Source organism: Microtus oregoni, unplaced genomic scaffold (assembly GCF_018167655.1).
Source record: "Microtus oregoni isolate MIOR12 unplaced genomic scaffold, Mior012 000000F_ref0000247, whole genome shotgun sequence".
Taxonomy (NCBI): domain Eukaryota; kingdom Metazoa; phylum Chordata; class Mammalia; order Rodentia; family Cricetidae; genus Microtus; species Microtus oregoni.
Genome location: NW_024543059.1, coordinates 26,689,008 through 26,709,914, shown reverse-complemented (window position 1 = coordinate 26,709,914; position 20,907 = coordinate 26,689,008). Strand labels below are relative to the sequence as shown.

Sequence of the window (20,907 nt, the reverse complement as noted above, 5' to 3'; positions counted from 1 at the left end):
ATTTTATCTCCTAACAGAGCCCTCTGGGGACATGTATCTCCCACTGTAAATAGACATTCCCTTCCTAGTTGAAACCTGGAACTTCTTGACTGAGTGAGCTCTGGGCTTTTGTTCTGTGATAGCAGAAGATATGGTCAGATGAGACATCAAGACTGACATACGTATTTTGGCCCAGCAATTCTTCAAAGAGACTCCATGGTGTCAGAAATCAGAACTTTAATTTTATTTAAAATAAAATAGCCTAACTTGCATTCTTTTTTGTTCATGGTAACTTTTGCTCAAAGTCATAGTCTAAAGGGATTCAGAGAATTCTAATTTAAAAATATTTTCATCAACCCCCGCCCCCAAGAAAGCCCACTTGCTTCATCAGAGATGTTCCTAGGGCCGTGCATTGCCTTCAGAGCAGAGACCCACATTCAACCATATAATAAAAGCACAGACACACCGGAAAGGTGACCCAGGTGTCCAGTGCCGAGGCTCTCGTCCCGTCAATCATCCGAAGCGCATCCTTCTCGGGACACTGAAAGGATCAGAACAACAGTGGGCTCCTACGGTTAGAAACTGACCTACATCTTGGCTTTTTCAGATCCAAAGTCAGTACCTGCTTACTGATCACGGACCCCAGGAGTCAGCATGCACTGCGCCTTCCACACAAGCTGCCCGGCATGCACTACAGCGCCAATGAGCAGTGCCAGATTCTGTTTGGCACCAATGCTACCTTCTGCAGAAACATGGAGGTAAGCAGGCAGGGAAGGGCAGCCTTGGGAAGACACACAAGCCCAGCAGCCACTCTGCAGGTCTGGATTCTGCTGGAGGTCATGGCTATCTCAGACACAGACAGGCATGTGACTGTATGTGTGCATGGGCATGAGGGTGTGTGCCCCGTATAACTGACTGTGACGGTATCAACACGTGCTTTTGCGAGCATCTCTCCATGTGGGTCACTCTGAAGGGGATACTTTGGGGATACTGACACTAGTAGTGTGGTGTTTTAACCTGAAATCTTTTTGGCGAAGGAAATCTAGTCACACTTCTTATAAATGCTGTGATGTCATTGTCTCACCTGATTTTAAACCCCGCCCATTTAAGGAAGAGAGCTAAAAACTGGTTCACATTGGAGGGTATCAAATGCAGAGAATTTAGTAAGTGCCATGTTAATCTTAAAATAATAACAATCCACAAGCAGTTCTAATTGACCAGTGCCCATATGATTGATCCTAAAGCCCTAGCCTGCATGAGCCCCATTAGTCCTCGCCAGAACTCTCTAGAGTCTACCTCCAGCTTTTAGACAATACTACTAAATCAAGCTCAGTTATCATGCCAGATGGTTTGACTAGTGTGTAGGTAACAGTGCAAAGGCTTGGAGACAAATCTGGTTACTCCCATAATAAAGATTGGCTCACTGTCCTGCAAACAGTGATGCCTGTGGCTTGGCCAGTTCTATGTATGGAAAGTGCCCAGAGGAATGTTCTAGGATCTGTGACAGGGGCATTTACCATGTGTATGGATACCTGTGTGACACCAGAAACGTACTAGGGAAAGCGGCAGCCCAGGTGGTGCTTGGCGTGTAGTCCCCAGGAAGATATGCAGTAGGCTGGCCAGCCTCCAGATGCAGGAACCCAACAGCTGTATACCTCCAAAATGAGGTATACCTGCTACCTCCAGAATAAAGTCCCAGGGGTGAGTGTAGGGGCAGACTCTCAGAAACACCAGAGATCCTATGATAGCCAAAGATGCTATGGTAGCCAGAGATGCTATGGTACCCAGAGATGCTATGGTATCTCTTGAATGCTTCAAGTTTAGATGTGAATTGGTTCAGGACACTGAGCTGAGTGCTGCCTGTCATTTTAGGGGCACAGAAAGCATCACCTCTGAGCCAGGCTGGTGCTAACCATTAGCTGACTCTTCCAAGAGCATCAACCCAAAATGTGGTCCTGAATCCTGCCTCCTCAGTTCCAGGACTCTATTGTCCCCAGCTCTTCTCATGATACCTAATGCTTACTGCACTGGTTCATGCTTAAGGTTGTTGTTACTGTAGCCACGTCCTACGCCCAGTCACTTCCTCTATTCTGGCTTGGCCTTCCTGCTCTCTCTGGAGCCCACCAGAAGGCTCATGGCAAAGGGGTCCAGCTACTTAAGGCTCCTCCCTCCACAGGGCAGCCACTCTCTCAGTTATCTAAGTAACTCATTCTTTCATTTTTGAATTTTCAAATGTTACCTACTCAGTGAGGCCTGCCCCCGACACCCTGTTGGAGATTATAGTCTTGTCACTTTTTCAAACCCCTCCTTCTTCCATATGCCTAATTTGCCATCAGTCTTGCCCAGTCTCCTTCATCTATGACTCTGCAGCGTTTCGTTCCAGAAGTCCCAGGTAGATACCATTCCCATAAGCCACGTGTGCACTTCTTAATATTTCCTGTTGTCATAATTGTTGTTCTCATGTCCTTGGCATGGGTAACTGCACTGTCTGTCTTTTCTAGGTCAGTTTTTATTGACTCTTCCTCAACAGGGATGCATTTTCCTGCTTTGTATCTGGGCCATATTGCTTCTTTTAAGATTATTACACTCATTAGAAAATCATATAAGGATAGATTTTAGTTACGTATTGTAAATGGTACTCCATCTCCTTCGGAAGGTAAGGCCTTGTATGTGTTTTCAGAGTCCACGACATGTTCCATGTAGATGGGACCCTGTCTACAAGCCGTAACCCTCCCTCAGCTCCCTGTGGAGGGCACCAACTGTCTAGTCCTCACACCAGCAAGCTCATTGATTACTGTCATTGCGTCTCAAATTGTCTCCACGCTCCCCATCCCCCATTTCACAAAGAACCGTGCTGTGGGCCAGAGAGATAGTCTCAGCAAGAAAAACTTGAGTCCAGGTCTCCAGAGTCCGCATAAAGGTCGAACACAGCAGCACAACTGTAGTCCCAGTACTCTCGTGGAGACATTGGAGGTGGAGGTAGGAAAATCCATGGAGCTTATGGGTCAGCTAGCCTGGCGTGCACACACACATACACACACACACACACACACACACACACACACACACACACAGAGAGAGAGAGAGAGAGAGAGAGAGAGAGAGAGAGAGAGAGAGAGAGACTGACTTTTGGTCCCCTCTAATAGGAAAAACCCTACTTACTTGGTGTCATAAAGCAAAAGAAAATGCTCACGGATAGGCACTTTAGGAGAGAGAGTATCATGCAGGAATTACAACTTCAGAAATCCGGAGGATTTCTCTCTTACGAGCTGCATTCCTGTGTGCGGATTAAGAATGCTGTCTGGATTCCCAGGCCCTGAGTTCCCTGGAAGACAAGGACTAAGGGGAAGTTCACAGCCAGTCATAGGACTGGGTCCCAGTTCAGAACTAATCATGGAAAGCTTGGAAAAGTACACGGACATTAATGAGACAACTGTGTGCTCTGTGTCTGTCTTTCTGTCTTTTGTCTCAAACATTTCTAGAGCTTTAAGCCTACCACTAAAAATAATGAACTAGAAGTGGGGTTGGACATGGCCCAGAGAATAAAACCAAGACACCAGGCCTGCAGGGTTGAGTGCTGTCTGTTTTTGGAATACATAGTTTAAAACAAAGAATTAAGCAATCTAGGTAGATGGCATTTTAAGGCAAACACGGGGCATCTCCACCACCTGTGAGCCCTCCTCAGTTCTCTGTTCTGCCTTCTTCTGAGGAACAAGTTTCCCTGCTGAGGGCTGGCAGGGTTGCCCAGTGGGTAAAGGCACTGGCCACTGGGATAACATGAATTTAATCCCAAGGACCCACATGGTGGAAAGAGAGAACTGACTCCCTGAGTTGTCCTTTGACCTCCAAATACATGCCAGAGGACTCACACATATGCGTGTACCACACACATGCACACTCTATTAATAATTAATTAAAATAAGAAGAAAGTAGTAAATAAACACATAAACATTAAATACATAAGCAAATGTCAAAGTTCTGCTTGAAAGATGAGCCTAGAGTGTCTTGACTGAAGGTCATGGGCAGGTACAGCCTGTTTGACCTAGAGTGTGTCCTGACGGAAGGTCATAGGTAGGTACAGCCTGTTTGACCTAGAGTGTGTCCTGACGGAAGGTCACAGGCAGGTACAGCCTGCCTGGTCTAGAGTGTCCTGACAGAGGTCATGGGCAGGGACAGCCTGCCTGGACTAGAGTGTGTCCTGATGGAAGGTCACGGGCAGGTACAGCCTGCCTGGTCTCAGGAGACTGCATTTCTCATCCCTCACAATCCCATGATTGTCCTGAACCAAAGCCCTTGGATAGGTTCTCTGGATTTTTGTGAAACAGGCTGGGAAAGTGATCGCAACTTTTCCCTCCAGCTTCTCACTCAAGCGAATATCCCCTTCACTCATGCTGGCTGGCAATGCGCCCTAGCTGTCTTTGCAGTTCCCATGGCAGGCACTGAGAGTAGGAGTCACAGATACCTTCACTCTGTCTAATGGCTACGGCTGACCCCACGCACTCCTGTTTGTCTTCCCTACAACTTCAACATCACAGCGACTATTAAACCCCAGGCCGGCTCTTGTCATATTGTATGTTTATCAACAGGGATTATAGGCCAGTGACATTCCAGGCCTGATGACCTGAGTTCACCCCAGGACCTGCATGGTTGCCCTCTGACCTCCACACACACACATACATGGCACCTGCACACCAAAGACCCACCCCCCACATACACACAAAATGTAATTTAAAAATTTTAAACCTCTCAATATTGTGTTACAAGAAAATCCTTTTGTACTTTGAACACATCAGTCTCATTGTTTCCCTGATAATCCTATAGGTCTTACTTTCTTAGGCTTTGTAAACATACTAGGAGAAGGGACTGATAGATGCCACAAAATGTTCAGAGCCCTGGAGAGCCAAGCAGACCGGCTTCTGCCCTCTGTAGGAAGCACCAAAATTCTTTGGGTAGAATTCTGAGTACAGAACTTCTTTTCGACCGAACGTCCTTGTATGTTCACCTCCTGGCACTCCCAGCACATAGCTGTTTTAAGATCCGTAGATGTTAAGAGCCATGCTCTTGCTCATAGGAAAAACATCGCTGCAATTCGTGTTAGGGGCTGCCTAGGCTTCAAATAGTAACCAGGTTTCTGCTTTGCCGAACATTTGCGTACTTCAGAACCAAGAAAAATTAAAGCCCAGTCCATTTTCGTTTCTAGGGTTCTGCAGGGTCCCATCCCATCACCGTTGTGTCTGCCATGTCTGTCTGCAGAATGCTGGTATTGCAAGGCTCAGGGCTGTCTATGCAAATATGAACTACAAAAAAAATTGGCATCCATAGCTGGCATTTGTTGAGGACGTTATTGGCAAGTAGAACTGTCTCTTCTTCTAGCCAATGGTAATGTGATGTTTTTAATTCAATAAAGCATTTCAAGAAAGTCCAAACACAAAAGTTATAAACATTGGAGGGTAAATATTTATTAGAAAGGGGAAATGAACTTTATGCAATTAGCACAATCAATCTTCTTTATGATTACAAGTTCCTCCTGTCCCCATCAGCAAAGCCTCTCCTCGCCACGGCTCTAGAGCTGTCAGGGCCCAGACACTCTGCCAGGTGAGGCCGAGGGCGGGAAGTGAACTGTAGGCACTGTCAGCTGGAAGCGAGAGTGCATTGCTCCTAGAGCCAGGGCCAGTGGGTGGGGACACATAGAGTCGGCAGGGTCACTGCCTCACAAAGTCCCCAGTGTTCCTTAACAGGACTGGCTCATTCCAGCGCCAAGGGATTGGAGCTGAAAGGCCATGGGTGATGATCACCACGCCCACATGCCAGCCGCCTGTCAGGGCCTTCACTGCCCTGCAGCCCATGCATGACGGCACAGGTGGAAAGGAAGGTGGCTCTCTGAAGGAATTGTACACGCGTAGTTGATATTGGCATGGGTGTGTCTGCACACCATAGAGGAGACGGAGGAGAAAGTGGTTGTTTGCTCAGAATAACGCTGAGCACAAAGCTGTGAGACAGCTGTCCCAGGAAGGCAAGAAAGAGCGTCCGGAGCTCTCACTGGTGACAGCGCCCTCTCTCCTGCCCGCTAGTCCCTCCTTGCCCTCTGCCATGACACACATAACCGTGGGTACACATTGCGCGGTGGTGACAGAGAGTCTCCCTACTCGGGCTGCCTGCCCCGGCGTCCTAGCTGCATCTGGTAGTCACAGTCTTTCTCTGCCTCAGTCTGCTAATCTGAAAATGAGAGAAGTCCTATGGACCCGTCATCAGGTTGTTTTAGAAGGTCACGGATAGATCACTGACCTAGTATTTAGTGTGTAGCACACATCAGTAAGTGTTGTTGGCTCCATTTTTTTTTTCTGTTACCTTCGCTCTTGGACCCAGCAAGAGAGTGGTTGGCTATCACATTAGCCTGTCTTTTGCTTTTATATCTCTGTGTCCTTCCATGTCGTCTGGCACCTTGTGGGGCTGGGATGGCCCTAAGCACCTAGTAAGTACCTTCATAAGCTCCCTGTCCTTCCACTGGGAAGCGTCTTTGTGTCCTACTGAGAGGTGCCTGGAGTCTCTGGGCAGATACAGAGATCCCCCTGTGTCTAAGAAGCCTGGGTGTTGAAATTCCACAGGAGAGCAAGGCTCACCTCTCTGATGTCAGTCATTTCTCAACCTGGATACACCTCAGAACCTCCTCCAGAGACTGGCTGCTGTGACCTGCTACAAATACCATCTTACTCTTTCTCCAGGAGACGGGCATGGGTTTCAGGTCTCTGTCTTGTTCTATAGCTCCAGGGCTTCAGAATTCTTACTGTCATCCTGGGTTGGAAACTGCTGGCCTAACAAAAATCTGTCCCTTCGATGCCAGTAGACCAGGTCAGAGCAGGAAGCTGGCAGAGTCCAGGAGCCTGCCTAGCCTTGCCCTTCTCAGGCAGGGCTGTGCAGCCGAATGTAGGGCTAGACATGCGACTTCAAGCTGCCTCGCCTGTCTCAGTTGGGTCTCAGCTCCTGGAGCTCCTGGGCTTTGGCAGAAGCTGGCCTGAATTTTCTAGAAGTATCTGAAAGCTTACAGTAGACAGCCTTTTCAGAAAGCTCTCCAGACAACACAAGTTGTTTGTTAGCGTCCACTCCTTGGCCCCTTGCCAGTTGCATGTCCTAGTCCCAGACCCCATCCTCACCCTGAAGCTCGAGCCCAGCCAGGTGGTCTCCACCACCCTCAGGAACGTGGAAGGAGAGACCACACCCAGGCTGCAGGAATCATTCCAGGTGCAGTGCTGGCGTGCTGGGCTGGGGGAAGACTTCAAACTGCAGCAGTGTTTGTGGGAAATTTGGATCTGTCGCCATTTCATCTCGCTCTTGGCGCATTATCTGCCTTTGGCGGGTGTTATCAACAACACATTTTTTGAGGGAGTTTACATAACGGTCCCCTCAGGAATTGCTAAGGACCGCGAGATGCTTTCTCTCTCAGCTCATGGTGAGCGCCAGTGAGGAAAAGAGGCAAAAAGTGACTCATGGTCAAATTCCCAGCCCTTGGAAGGGCCACCAGTTGGAGCAAAGTGAGGGAGACTTGTGTCCGTGATCAAGAGGTCCTTAACACGCGCCTCAGGTTTTCAGAGGGCCAAGAAAGGAAGCGATGTGCTGGCTGGGTTTCCACAGGGTACCAGCATTGGAAACATGCACATAGCATCCTGGGCGTGCCATTTACCAGACCTTAAACACAGCCTTGGAGGTGGCACAGGCTGAGTCAGGGAAGGGGGAGCTGTTTCATTCTCTTGTTGTTTGGAGGAACCAAGCGCTTTCTGCTGTGTTCAAGAATGGCTCGCACGGTCGGATGGGGCGAAGAGTCTGTCCTAGTGTGTTCTCACCCATCCGGAAGCTCTGTGTTCATTGACACCCGAGAGTGCATTGCTCAGCAGCACTTAGAGACAAAGACTGGGCACACTTAACCCTTTCTGGCACTACTGCCCCCCTCCAAGTTCCAAATTCGGAGTATTTTTGGATTTAGGCTGCCGGGTTAGGAATGTCCAACCAGTAAAGTCTCTGTAAATACCAATGCCCCCCCACACACACCAAAAAAAATTTTTTTGAAAACTCCATCTCTGAAACACTTCTGGTCCCAAGCATTTTGGATACAGGATCGTCTACCTCTATTGGGGCCTGACAGGCAGAGGGAACAGCCTGGGATGAGAAGGATGCTAAGTGCCCTTGCCTGACTATAGATTATGAGGTCTTGGGAGGAGGAAATGGAAGGGACACTGGGGACTGAAGGAGACCTCATACAGCTTATGGGCAGATTCCATACACTTGGGGGTAGTAGAGAATTCGCAGCGTATATTGGTGATTTAACTCTGTTTCCTGGTCTGTACCACAGGATAGTGACTGCCTGCTTCACAATGTTGATAAAGTCCATGATACTAGACTTGATAAACAAGTAAATGCTTACAATTTGTTGGCTTTTCCCTCGCCATGTCAAAGGCAGGCATTGCTTTACTTTGATATACATTTGTTCATTTGTTCATTCTCCCAGCTGGCATGCCTTTATGGGGAATGTATATGTGCTACCAAGGCCGAGTGGAGGCGATGGGGGGTCCGGGGCTGTGTGGAGGTGATGGGGGTCCGGGGCTGTGTGGAGGCGATGGGGGTCCGGGGCTGTGTGGAGGCGATGGGGGTCCGGGGCTGTGTGGAGGTGATGGGGGTCCGGGGCTGTGTGGAGGTGATGGGGGTCCGGGGCTGTGTGGAGGTGATGGTGGTCCGGGGCTGTGTGGAGGCGATGGGGGTCCGGGGCTGTGTGGAGGCGATGGGGGTCCGGGGCTGTGTGGAGGCGATGGGGGTCCGGGGCTGTGTGGAGGTGATGGGGGTCCGGGGCTGTGTGGAGGTGATGGGGGTCCAGGGCTGTGTGGAGGTGATGGGGGTCCAGGGCTGTGTGGAGGTGATGGGGGTCCAGGGCTGTGTGGAGGTGATGGGGGTCCGGGGCTGTGTGGAGGTGATGGGGGGTCCGGGGCTGTGTGGAGGTGATGGGGGTCCGGGGCTGTGTGGAGGCTATGGGGGGTCCAGGGCTGTGTGGAGGCGATGGGGGTCCGGGGCTGTGTGGAGGCTATGGGGGGTCCGGGGCTGTGTGGAGGTGATGGGGGTCCGGGGCTGTGTGGAGGCTATGGGGGGTCCGGGGCTGTGTGAAGGCGATGGGGGTCCGGGGCTGTGTGGAGGTGATGGGGGTCCGGGGCTGTGTGGAGGTGATGGGGGTCCAGGGCTGTGTGGAGGTGATGGGGGTCCGGGGCTGTGTGGAGGCGATGGGGGTCCGGGGCTGTGTGGAGGTGATGGGGGTCCGGGGCTGTGTGGAGGTGATGGGGAGGCAGCTGCTGTGCTTGAGAATCCAGCATCCAGCGTGTAGCAGAGAAGATACATGGATCTGTCCCCCGGCAGAACTGGTAAGGTTGGCACACCCTTATATCGCTAATGGGTTTTTCCTGGTTGGGACAGGAAAAGGGGGCAGTTGGAGGAGTCTGGGCCCCCAGTTCCTGGTCGGTCTGAGTAGCTGCTCCTTCACAAAGCCTGAACTCCTTGGTTTGACCTTGAAGGAGCAGAGCATTAGGGTACCTGTTGATATCTAATTCAGAGGCAGGCAGAATGCCATGTTCACTGTCCACTCTGTAGCTCTAGTAGAGTGTAGAGCAGCCTCTGGGGGATGAGCCTGGAGAAGGGGTGAAGGGCCTGTGCTTCATAGCCACCCCTGCACAGGAACAGAGCTCTGTCTGGTGCAGGGAAACCAGAGTATATGAAGGCACAGAGAGGATTAGTGTAGGAGTTCGAGTAAAGACTATAGCTGGCCTTGGACGTGGGTGGGAGTATTACCTGGGTCCTGCAGAGAGTGAGGATGGTTTATGTGGCATCTGAGTATTAGATTTACAAGCTGGGGAGAACATGGACATGACCAGGGTTATCTAGAGGAGGGAGGAAAGGAAAATATAATAAGTACTCACTCATAAGTGGCTTTTAGACATAAAGCAAAGTAAAACCAGACTACAGTCCACAACTCCAGAGAACCTAGACAACAAAGGGGACCCTAAGAGAGACATACATGGATCTACATTGGAAGGAGAAAAAGACAAGATCTCCTGAGTAAATTGAGACATGAGGGTCACGGGAGAGGGTAGAAGTGGAGAGGGGAAGGGGAGTGGACAAAAATGTATAGCTCAATAAAAACAATTAAAAAAAAGGCAGTGTCCCTGAGGAGGAAATAAAAGACTGTCATCAGGAAAAATCATTGCATTTTAAAATTTGATCACTTTTATTTTTATTGTTTGAGAATTTCACAAGTGCATATCATGGGTTTTGAGCAAATCTGACCCATTTTTTCCCCTCCAATTCCTTCCATATTCCCCCCCCAACTTCCCTCCCAACTTCATGTGCTATTTGTTTGTTTGTGACAGGATCTTTCTATGTAGCCCTGGCTGTCCTGTTATTCTACTTAGACCAGGCTGGCCTTGAACTCACAGATATCTGCGTGCCTCTGCCTTCTGAGTGGTGGGATTAAAGGCTTGTGCCAGTATGACTCATTCCTGAGTTCTTTATTAAAAGTCCATTTAGTGTGGCCAGTATATGCATGGGTGTAGGACCTTCTACTGGGACATGGATAGCCTCTCAGGGGCTACATCCCTGAACAAAACTGAAATATTTTCCCCGGTAGCCAACAACTGCTAATGGTTCCTCACCTAAGGGATGGGACTTCTCCCCCATCTAAGCAGGGATTTTTGTCTGATTTATCCTGTGTAAGTCTTGTGTGTACAGTTACAGACACTGAGCTCATATGTGAAACTACCCTATCCTGTTCAACAAATACTATTTGTCTGCACACATCCACTACTTCTGACTCTTACAGTCTCGATGCCCGTTCTTCCACAGTGATCCCAGAGTCTTGTGCAGAAAGGGTGTGACATGGATATCTCATTTAGGCCTAGTCTTGTTGACCAGCTATGGGCTTCTGTGCTAATATCCGCCAACTGCAAAGAGACGCTTCTCTGGTGATGGTTGAGAGATGCATCAATCTAGAGGTATAAAGATAACTTAGGAGGGTGTAGTAACTAGTAGTTTGTAACATCATTGTGGATACTAAATAATTATAGCAAAGGGCTTTTTATCAGATTGCTGGTACTGTAACAAAATGCCAGAGGTAATAAACTTAGAAAAAGACCAAGTATGTTTTGCCTCATGGATTCCGAGTCTTCAGTCTTTGGTCTGTTACTTTTGGCAACCTGATGAGGTAGAACATCATAGCAGGCATAGTGAAGCAAATCTGCTCACACATCCCGTGGTGACCAGGAAATGAAGAGGAAATGGCTGGGGTCTCTTTAAGGGTACTACCCCAATCACTGGAAGACCCCTGTACTATCCTTGTCTCTTAAATGTTCTATTGCTTTCCAACAGCACCAAGCTGGGACCGAACCTTTTAGCCCATGGGCCCTTTGCAGGTATTTCAGATCCAAAGCATGGCAGAGTATCCCCTCCACAGACTCTCGACCTTCGGGGTGATCTTCCAGGTTCATAGTCTCATAGTTTCCCGAGTGAGCAAAATATGCACAAGTGTAAACGTGGCCGCTCACGGAAAATCCTTTGCCATTTAAACATTAGCATACTGGCGTGTTTTTGTGACTCTTGCTCTTTTTTCTCTTGACGATGTCTTAGAGTTAGTATCAGGATAAATGGAGTTGCTCCATTTAAAATTACGGTAGATTGTGTTGTGTTTTAACTTATTGTGAGACAGTTTTGGATCCCAGGGAAGTGTTGTAGAAATAGTTAAGTTTCCTTCACCAACTTTCCCATATGTTAATATACTCCACAATCTTAGAGCAATTATTAAAACCAGGAAACTCACCAAGAAATGATAATATGAGGAAATGGATGTGTTTAACCTGGCTTGAACATTACAGAAAGGATATACATATGAAAACATCACACAGCGCTCCATAAATATATACAATTTTCATAGAAATTAGAAACCGAAAAAAGTGTGGGAATAGTTCAGTGGGAGAATGCTTGTGTAGCATGCTCAAGTCCCTACGTTCAATCCCCAGCCGGTCTTTCCCCCCCTAAACTGTAAATAAACTTACTTCTGTGGCTCCTTTTACTTTTATGAGTTTATATTTGTGTTGAACCCCTTAATACAACATCATTTAATGTGTGTGTGTGCCTGTGTGTACCTGAGTGTGTCTGTGCAAACATGAGTGTGTAGGTATTTATGGAAGCCAAAAGAGGGCATTGGTTCCTGCAAATGGAGTAATGAAGGGTTACTGCTGGGAATCAAACCCAGGTCCTGTGCAAGAACAGGACATTTTCTTAACCACGGGTCTGTCTCTCCAGACCCCAAGGCTTATTCTGCATCTCTGGATTTCCCAGTCTGCACCGCTAATCACATCATGCAGTGTTTACATGACCATAGCGTCATAAAATATTTTAATACACTGAACATGTGCTTTTCTACAAGTTTACTGGTGAATTATTCCGTGTTTGTTTTCCCATGTGGTCTTCAGAATATTCTCATTTCGCTGGAAATTGTGTGATTATGTTAAATTCAATTCCATTCTTTTGTAAATTAACTCAGGGGAAAGTATGTCCTTGTGCATAACTCTGAACCATCCTGCAGTAACACCATGTTCCTCCCAGGCTTCAGGATGTCTTCCCAATCCACCCTCCAGAGAACTTTTCATTTGTCTTTGTATAGACCGTACACCTTTCCTCTCGCATTTGCTCCTTTTTAAGTGGGGTCTTTTCTTCCATTTTATCACTGAATTGAGTATGTCTCATATCATAAAGGGGTGCAACCATCCTGTTAAATGAGCTGCCTGGATACTGTATGTATTCTGGTTGAATAATTTCATCTTTTTGTTGCATAATACAATTTCCATGTGATTATTTCAGGTGTAAGCTAGCCGGACGGCGGGACACATCCTGCTCCTTCTAACAACCTGATTCCTTTTACCTATCCACTAATATCCTTTCTGATCTAAGATAACAATTGGCTATCCTTTTCTTCTTGGCTATGTGGGGAATGCTTCTAATATTGCCTCATGAAGTGGGCATTTATCAAGTCTAAGAAGTATATATTTGCTTAAATCTTAAGCACTTAATAAGAATCATAATTGGATTTTATTAGATGTCTTTTTATTGTTCATGGGGAGGACAAGTAACTTCTCGTTTTTTAAAATAACTTTTTATGTGCATGAGTGTTTTACCTGTATCATGTCACAGGCACCCCATTCATGCCTGGTGCCCGTGGAGGCCAGAAGAGGGCATCAGATCCCACGATCTTGAGTGCCAGGCTGTAATGCACTGTCGTGTGAGTGCTGGGAACCAAACCCAGTTCCCATTCAAGAACAGCCAGTGCTCCTAACCTCTGAGCCATCTCTCCAGCCCAAACAGCTCACTTTTGAGTTAGCAATATGGTGAATTTTATTAACATACTTCCTAACCCTTAGCTATCTGAGTTCTGAAATCAACTGTACTTGGTTTTGGTATAATTCCTTCAAATGTGCTGGCAAATTGTATTCTGAGTGCATGCAACACTTCCTCACAAATGAATTTAGTATGAATGTTCTTAATACGTATTCTGTTTGGTGTCAATGTTATATTAATTCATGTTAAATAAACAGGGGAAACATGTTCCCTTCTCATGTTCTTAAATACTTTAAAGATGTTGGTGTTAGTTGCTCCTTAGAAGTTAAATAGAAAGAACCTTTGAAAAACACAGCACTAAAAATCCAGTGGGGTGGCCATGGTGCTTCTCTAGGTCCATGGTTCAGTCTGTAGGAGAGAGAGAGAGAGAGAGAGAGAAGAGAGAGAACTAGTATGTTCATTGTGGTAATAAAATCCCCGACAATAAGGACTTGAGTGGGGAGCCTTTGGTCCTGCTTCCAGGTGGAGGGAATTTGCTGTCATGGTGAGCATGGTGGCTGGAGACACTACATCCACAGTCGGAAGTGGAGCACAATAAATCCTCATTCTACGAGACGACACTCTCTGTATTCATGCAGTGCGACACCGAGTCAGCTTTCTCCTTTTTTATACGGCACAACACACAACCCAGGACAGGTACTGCCCACTTAAACATCACAAGTATGATGGATGATTCCCTAACGGGTGTGCCAGAGTTGTACCTTAGGTGATTCCAGATCCGCCAAACTGATAGTCAGATTTAACCATTCCTACATGTGCGAATGTTCAGAGGGCAATGTCAGCCTCAGCGGCTCACCACGTTGTTGTTGTTGTTGTTGTTGTTGGATACAGGGTCTCAGTTGGTCGTCTCACCTGACCCAGAGCCCCCTGTATAGACTAGGCAGATCTCAGGAAGATCTCCTGAGTGCTGAGATAAAAAGTGTGAGAGAGACATCATGCCCAGCTCCACCTTGTGTTTTGAGACAAGGTCTCTCCCTGACCCTGGATCTCGTAGGTTCAGCTTAACTGACTGATCAGCCCGCCCACAGGCCTCCCAGCTCTGCCTCCCCAGCTGAGGTTACAGTAACAGCTGGTTTAGATCTAAAATTGAGTCTTCACATTCATACTGCTAGCTCCTTACGGACTAAACCATCTCTCTACCCCATAGCTAGGCGGAATGTTCGAGAATAGAATTGTTATTTTAGACATTTGCAGGAAAAAAAAAATGGGTTTTGTACATAAAATGAGTCAGGTGGTCTCTGGTCTGCATTTTAATTGATCTCTCTTCCTTCCTGATTCATGTTTTCTTTCCCCTTTCTTGAATAACTTAGCAAATAGTTTCTCTGGTTCACTTTTCCTACAGAGAACCATCTCTGTAGGCCTTTCTCTTAGGGAGGGGTCCTCTCCTTCTTAAATCATAAAATAATCATTTATCCTTATTTTGTTTTGATCTTTTTTGGTGATAGTGTTTGTGTTTGCAGTACTGATTACGTAAGCAGAGTTCTACGCATACTGAACACATATTCTGTCCACAGTCCCTTTTAACTGTACAAGACAGGGTCTTATTAAATTGTCTAGGCTGGTCTTGAGCTCACTCAGTAGTCAAGGTGGACCTTGAACTTGTGATCCTTCTGCCTCGGCCTCCAAAGTAGCTGGGATTCTAAGTCCTACCTCCAGGCTTAGTTTTATTCTGTGGGTTTTTTTTTATTTGTTCAAATGTATATTATTCCATTGTAAGCATGTTAAAATTACTTTATTGTTATTATTGTGTTTTGGACTCTAAATATTTCTCCAAATGCCCTATATATCTTCATGTGTCTCCTGTCTGACATCTTCTTCACTATTTGCAATTTGGATTATAGTTTTTCCTTTGGGCCAGAAAATTACTTAAAGGAAAATTTAGATTTTTGCATATGACAAGGTTATTTATTCTCTTTCTTTTAAAAATGTTTAATTGCAAGCTGGGTGTGGTCACCCATGCCTATGATCCTGGGACTGGAAGAGTGATGAGCTAGCCTGGATACATAGCAATATGCCACTTCAAAAATAACTTTTACTTCATTATGCTATGGTTCTCACTTCCACATTTTACTGAGGCAACTTTTTATAAATATTCCATGACCATTAAAGATGTATCTTGACATACTTGTTTTAAGAACTGGAGCTCTGTTAATTCTATCTTGTTCTGTTATTTGTGTCTCTTGTATTATTGCATGATTTGATTTGTTCTGGACTGAGAAAGATCCATTAAATGATTATGCTAACATCTTTTTTGTTGTTTACCCTTTTAACCCAATCAGTTTTATTTAATGAAATTTAATATTATGTAATATCTGGAGCATAGGGACTAGATGACTGTTGAGGGTAACAGTTCTTTGTATTATTTCTTGCTTCAGGTTCTGGGTTCAAGCCTGACTGACATTAGCTTTGTTGTTCTCCTTTGCCTTTATTTTGGCTTCTGAATCATGTTATGTGCCAGTTACACGGCATATACTAGAGCTTTAGCTTGTGGTCTCCTGTTAAGGTTTTATCTTAGTAGACAAGGTTGGCTCATTTGTTGCTATGTCAGATGATTCTGGTCCTAGGTTATGTTTTCTTCTGGATTTTTCTTGCCTCTCTGTTGTGGTTTTCATAGAAGACTCTTAATGTCGATTCCTCTGCCACACACTGTATATACAATTAATCCTCCATGTTTTTATTCTCTAGACAGTTAAAAAAAATCTCTCATCTTTGATGTTTAGAATAGTGCTAAAAAAAGTGTCTCTTTGTTAGTTCACTATCTTTTCTTAACAAATTTCCACAAAATATGCTTGCTTAAAACAAAATATATTTTTTATCTTTAAGATCATGAGGGTTAGAGATAAAGACATCACTCAGCCAGGCCATCTATGTCTCGGCAATTTTACAAGGTTATGATGAAGTCAGAGGTCTGATCTGGAGCCTCATTTGAAGCTCAGCTGGGGGAGGGTTTGTTGCCAGGCTCACTGGCTCACTGGGTAATTGTTGGAAGTTCCTTGCCTCTTGTAGGTTGTTGGAATAAACACCAAAGTTTCACATTGTCTAGCTTGTCAGGCTGGCCTCAGTTTATCCTAGCTTGTCCATTTCCAGCATGACAGCTAGTTTGACCAAAGAAGACAAACCAAGGAAACAACCGGAGAGCTTTTACAGAGGGCAGATCATAGTGTTTTATGAACTAAGTATGATGTCACATCTTGCCATTGGTGCTGCATTCTGTGGGTTAAAAGTGAGTCGGAGGCAAAGAAAAATGACGGCCATGGTCATCTGCAAAGATGAATGTGGAAAACAGCGGCTTCATCCTCTGCCTCCACTTCAGGGCAGTCATGAGGAAGAGGCTTCCTCCAGAAGACAAGGGTAGCAGCTAAGGCCACAGAAGTGTTAACAGCTTAGCTCTCAGCTCCTACAGACACGCCAAGAAAAAGAGCAAGTACGGACTGCACAATACTGCTGGGGAGCCAGCAACTGTGTGGTTCTTATTGACATGTTACCACAGGTGTAGCCCATAGGGACCTGGAAATGCTTGGAGAAAGGGGAAAGTGATGAGGAAGAGAATAATGAAAGCGGTGAGGACAATACCAAATTTGACTACGCATGCTTAAGAAGGCATCCTAAAGAGGCACTGCCAGTGACCACACCTGGATCCAAGGCTGCCATTCTAAAGCCTCCTGTGTGTTACTACCTTTTTAAAAGACAAAAACAAAACCGCCAATCTGGCTCCCAACACTAGAGTTTTTACCTTTGCTTGAAATGTGTGCAATCCAAATCCCACCATAGTCTACTGTTGACATCATGAGCCATCTGCTCTGACGTCAGTGAACATTTGCCTCGTTTGTGCCTTTGTCATAACACAAATCGTATTGACGCCGACATTCCTGATGTCTTCATAGAGCCTATATTCAGATTTCTTTCCAGTATATTCTTAGGAATGGAATTATAAAAATGACAGTGTGCAATGCCTGTAACAAATATGGATGGATACTTTTCCAAAGTTGTTCAAAAAGTTCCTGTTGGCTACGTCCTTGTCAAGAAGTAGAATTCATGCTGCAAGGTGGTCGTGTATGCCTTTAATTCCAGGAGGCAGAGGCAGGCAGAGCTCTGTGAGTTCAAGGACAGCCTGGCATAGAGTGAGTTTCAGGACAGCCAAGGCTACACAGAGAAACCCTGTCTCAAAAAGAAGGAGGAGGGAGAGGAGGGAGAGAAGGGGGAGGAAGAGCATTCTTCATCTTTTTCTGTGTATATAGAAATATCTAAAGATGGTCATAATTTGCTTTTGCCTGATGGCTGAAGAGGTTTCGGCATATTTTCATATGCTTAATTGCCATTTAAATATCATCTTATGAAATACTCAAGTTTTCTGCTCATATTTTCATGAATATTTTTTCTTATTTGATCTTTAGTAGATTTGCCTTGTTTACTTTTTCAAAACTGTGCTAGACACACTTTGTTGGTTATTTGCATTGCTAATACCTCCCCCATCTATTGCAAACACCCTCTCTCATATTTTTATACTTTCCCTTTAATAAACGAGCTCCTCGTTTTCATGGAGTATAATTTATTTGTGGGGTTTTTTTTTCCTCCTTTATTGTTGGTACTTTTGTGTCCTGTTTCAGAAGGCTTCGCCTAACTGCCAACTCTTTGGCATTGATAATTAGGGAGGTTTCATGAGAAAGCCTGGTCCATAAAATACACAATAAACAGGTCACCCCCACCTCCTTCCTCTCTCTCCTAATGTGGTCATTATTTCTCCTGACCCCAAGCACTCCTACTTTTAATTACGCTCCTGGGTCCGCGCTGCCTCGTGACCACGTGTCTGGACATCGCTGCACCAGTCTGGAAGAGCTCTTAGGTGAAAGTGCAAGGGATCAAACATTTAATGAGGTGCAGTCATCTTAATGGGAGCCGCTGTGCTGCACTCAGGGGCTCGCTCATCTTCTTGCCGTTCTGTCACGGGAACGTGTAGACTTTGCAAACCTCACTGTCACCTCCCCGTGCCGTGCTGCAGGGGATCCGTCGTGTTACCTGATGGGCGCCAGCTATCCACTGACCACACAGTTGAGGGCAAGGTCTTCCCATTCCAGCTCAAGCTTCTTCGCCTCCATTGGGTCTGGCATCCTGGAAGCGCTGTGTCTTTAAAAGCGCCGTAGGAACATCTGTTTCCAATTTTCAGGCCATGCTCATGGTGAGGATTTGGGTGCAAGTAGTTTGTGTGGGAAGCAATCCCAGAAAATACCGAGAGGGGCCATCTACGGGGAGAGAAGTGCAGAAAGGTGCATTGATGGGTGTAACTCATCAACAACCTTGGGTAATGGGACTGTCCCTCTAGGACCCCTGAGCAACGTGTCAAAGATAGCTCAGAAGCCCTCTCCCTGTGAAACAGGCTCAGCCAGCCCCCACCTCAGATGGTTGTCGGTCCTGTCTGCTCACAGGTCCCTGGGGAGGAAGAACAGTCATGCCTGCCTTGGTAATCTTGATAATGCATCTCATTCTGACCTCTCTGTCAATGGCCAATCGTCTTATTAATTACAGTTGGGAGTCTGTCTTTTTAGATGCCTAGTCGTGTTGTAAGTAGAATTGCTTTCATTCTCTGTTTGTGGGTGTTCCAAGTTTTTCTAGGTAAAATACTGTAATAATTTATGCCCGGCTCAGCAGAGGTAGAAGCCAGGCAGGGAGAATAGAAGGCTACTTCTGCACATTGGCTTCACATTTCTGGTCTTCATAATAGCGGCTTAAATCCCCACCTCTCTCGCCATCCAACACACTCACCTGGGACCCGTGCCATGGAGCTACCTCTGGTGAAGTTAAGCTAGGGCTGTCTCTTGGATGCTTTGCCAGCCCATGACCATCGGGTGCATCCCTTGCACTAAATGAAAAGGACCTCCCAGAATTCCCTGAGTTTGGAACTCTGAACTCAGTCCCATGAGACAAGCCCTCCAAAGAGTAAATGCAAGAATTCCACTGAGCCGAATAAACCACTCGGCGTTTTAGATTCCCAGACTCAACCCTCCTTGCTCCCTATGTGTTTCAAATCCCAAATCTGAAGAGCGATTGCCCCATGGCTCTGACCCCCCTGTGACATGTATCTGGGCATTCTCTTGAGGCACTTATGGTTGCTTCTCTTGTCCTGCAGCATCTGATGTGTGCTGGGCTGTGGTGCCTGGTAGAGGGAGATACATCCTGCAAGACCAAGCTGGACCCTCCTCTGGATGGCACCGAGTGTGGGGCGGACAAGGTAACACCGGTTTCTAGCAGCCCTGGCAGGCAGCCTCACGCCTTCTGGGCGCTGAGCTTCTCTCCTTGTGGAAGGCAGTGTGCACTCTGCTGAGGAGCCCCAGAAACACCCCTGAGCACTGTAGGAATGCCCATGGAACCCACTGCGTGCACACGTGTCTACGCCACCCCTTGTTTCTTACAGAGCCACAAGAATCAATCATTTCCTTGATTTTTTTTTTGATTAAATGAACTCTTTGTCACACAAGTGAATTTTCTTAAAAGGAAGGTTATATGAGTAGGGATTAAACAGAAAACTAATTCATTTGCCGTACATTGATGAGAATCATATTGCTGGATTCTAGCTGATTTTTATGAAGGGTGAGATTATAAGCTTTGAGGGAAGTAGGCAGAACCTGCAATCACACAATTTTCTCTTTAGTCATACTTTCAAGCCTTCCTAGTTTGATGTTTCCTCCACCCTCCTTCCTCTTACTCTCCTCCAAACCCCTTCCCCTGCTCCTTCCTCCCCTGCTCCCTCCTCTCCATCTCCTCCTCTTCTCCTTTTCCCTGCTCTTCCCCTCCTTTCCCCCTACTTCTCCCTCTCCCCCTTCCCTCCTCTGCATCTTCCTGTCTTTTTCTCCTGTTCTTCTTTTGTGTCTCTCTTGAGCTACAGCCTTTGTATATAGCCCAGGTTGCCCTGGAACATGCCGTATAGCCCAGGCTGGCCTTAAACATGTGATCTTTCAAAGCATCCTCACAGATGCTGGGATTTCAGGCCTTTTACCACCATTCCTGGCTGATTGGGAATCTTGAAAGAGTTTTTGCCATTGTTTTTGGTTTTGTTTTTAAAAGGGAGCTATAGTGTTTTGTTCTGATGTTCTGCTTAGGAAGCACCGGATCACACACTTTGGGGAATCTGTTTTAGAGATTGACTTTCTTTTACCCTCAGAAAGAACTCTGTGCATCTACCCACAGCTAAATCCCAAACCACCACTAATCTGGCTAGCCAAGATGGCTTCCCTTTGTGGTACTCCTCCTGTCTCAGCCTCCCACAAGTTGACTTGAGTTCAGAAGCATGCGCCAGCACACCTGACTTTTTCTAAGAATTAAGCCCAATCCCGAAGCTCTGGCCTCAGATCCTGAAAACATTGTCTTCTGGAGAGAAATACACATGTATTATTCAGCATTTGCACACCCTCGGTTCTGTTCCCATGCCATGTGGATCCGTCCTTTTCTTGAGAATTTAGAAAATCTCCATAGAGCAAATTTCCTGGAAAAATCTGTGGCTTCAAACTCCAGGCA

At 46.3% G+C, this 20,907-nt stretch overlaps 1 protein-coding gene across 1 annotated transcript in view; it reads left to right on the top strand.

The window, feature by feature from the left end:
* The window catches only part of Adamts17 (ADAM metallopeptidase with thrombospondin type 1 motif 17), a 291,689-nt gene that overhangs the window by 157,577 nt on the left and 113,205 nt on the right, over window positions 1–20,907 (top strand). The window contains exons 10-11 of the mRNA XM_041652890.1: window positions 587–737; window positions 19,523–19,624. Coding sequence (XP_041508824.1) covers window positions 587–737; window positions 19,523–19,624 — 253 coding nt within the window. The remainder of the gene's footprint in view (window positions 1–586; window positions 738–19,522; window positions 19,625–20,907) is intronic.